At 38.5% G+C, this 1,101-nt stretch overlaps 1 protein-coding gene across 1 annotated transcript in view; it reads left to right on the top strand.

Moving 5' to 3' along the window:
* LOC107577126 (glutamate receptor ionotropic, kainate 3) overlaps positions 1 to 860 on the top strand; it is a gene marked incomplete at its 3' end in the record, with an annotated part of 12,073 nt that extends 11,213 nt beyond the window's left edge. Inside the window, exon 4 of the mRNA XM_016263240.1 lies at positions 717 to 860. Coding sequence (XP_016118726.1) covers positions 717 to 860 — 144 coding nt within the window. The remainder of the gene's footprint in view (positions 1 to 716) is intronic.
* Positions 861 to 1,101: the final 241 nt, after the last annotated feature.

The raw sequence follows: 1,101 nt of genomic DNA, 5'->3' as shown, positions 1-1,101 counted from the left end.
TTTGATGTTTCTCATCAAAAATAGCAGCGCAAAATCAAAGACAGTTGGGCAACTTTGTAGCTAACGAAATGCAAACAAAACTTAGTCACACCAGTATGACGAAAGGTCATAAAATGTGACCATTAGTCGCAGTTTGAAGACGTGCGATCTGGAATCAAGAAATACATTGGATTCTGGTTTTACAGTACAAATATAGAAACAATTAGTTGGCAAAAACACTTATTCTTTAACTTTTAGACATTTATACTTCTATCATTGTTGAGTTAAAGAACAATGAACAATGATGGATTACTAAAAAAAGCCTTGTTCATATCAAGTGCAGTTCATCTAATTTGCAAATAAAGCATTTGCTTGTTAGTAGCTCATTATATTAGCACCCCATATTAACCCTTATGCACTATCAAAACAAGTATGAACCCTGGAAACTTGGGCACACAACAACATGAAAATAGTGCCTATTTCTTGAACCACAACCCCCTTCCTCCTCCTCCTCCAAAAACAACAAAACATGTATTCATACACACTGTCTCATAAGCATCAGACTTGAATCAAAGGTTGAGGATTTCTTTTCTACTTACATTTTAATTCAAGTGTGCTAATGGTCCTGAGCAGTAGCCCAGTTTGCCATTTGACAAGGTTGTCAACTGGTCAGGTCTTGCACTCCTCCCGCTTGTCAGATCCTTTCAGCTGACATATCGCCCCCCTATTTATTCCAGACAGATGCTGCTCTGACGTACGACGCAGTCCACATCGTGTCGGTTTCTTACCAGCATGCGCCGCAGATGACTGTCAACTCATTGCAGTGTCATCGCCACAAACCCTGGAGGTTCGGAGGACGCTTCATGAGTTTCATTAAAGAGGTAATGACAATCGCTGATGGCAGTGCTGTCACAAACACTTCAGCTCTCCAGAGACAAGATAAGATATATAAGATATTGTTTAAATAACACAGTATCAGCTTATCTGCTGAACACTTGTCACTGATGCCTGTTTAAACTCATTTTAAGAGTTTGTCTTTTTATTTTTGATGTAATCTGCATTAATTGTATACGGTGACCCCCCAAAAAGTATTTGAACACGTTAGAGATGATTACAAAATTT

Source organism: Sinocyclocheilus grahami, unplaced genomic scaffold (genome assembly GCF_001515645.1).
Source record: "Sinocyclocheilus grahami isolate Dianchi unplaced genomic scaffold, SAMN03320097.WGS_v1.1 scaffold5202.1, whole genome shotgun sequence".
In the NCBI taxonomy this organism is placed as follows: Eukaryota; Metazoa; Chordata; class Actinopteri; order Cypriniformes; family Cyprinidae; genus Sinocyclocheilus; species Sinocyclocheilus grahami.
Note: the sequence above shows the minus strand (reverse complement) of the source record. Positions and strands in the feature narration are given on the sequence as shown.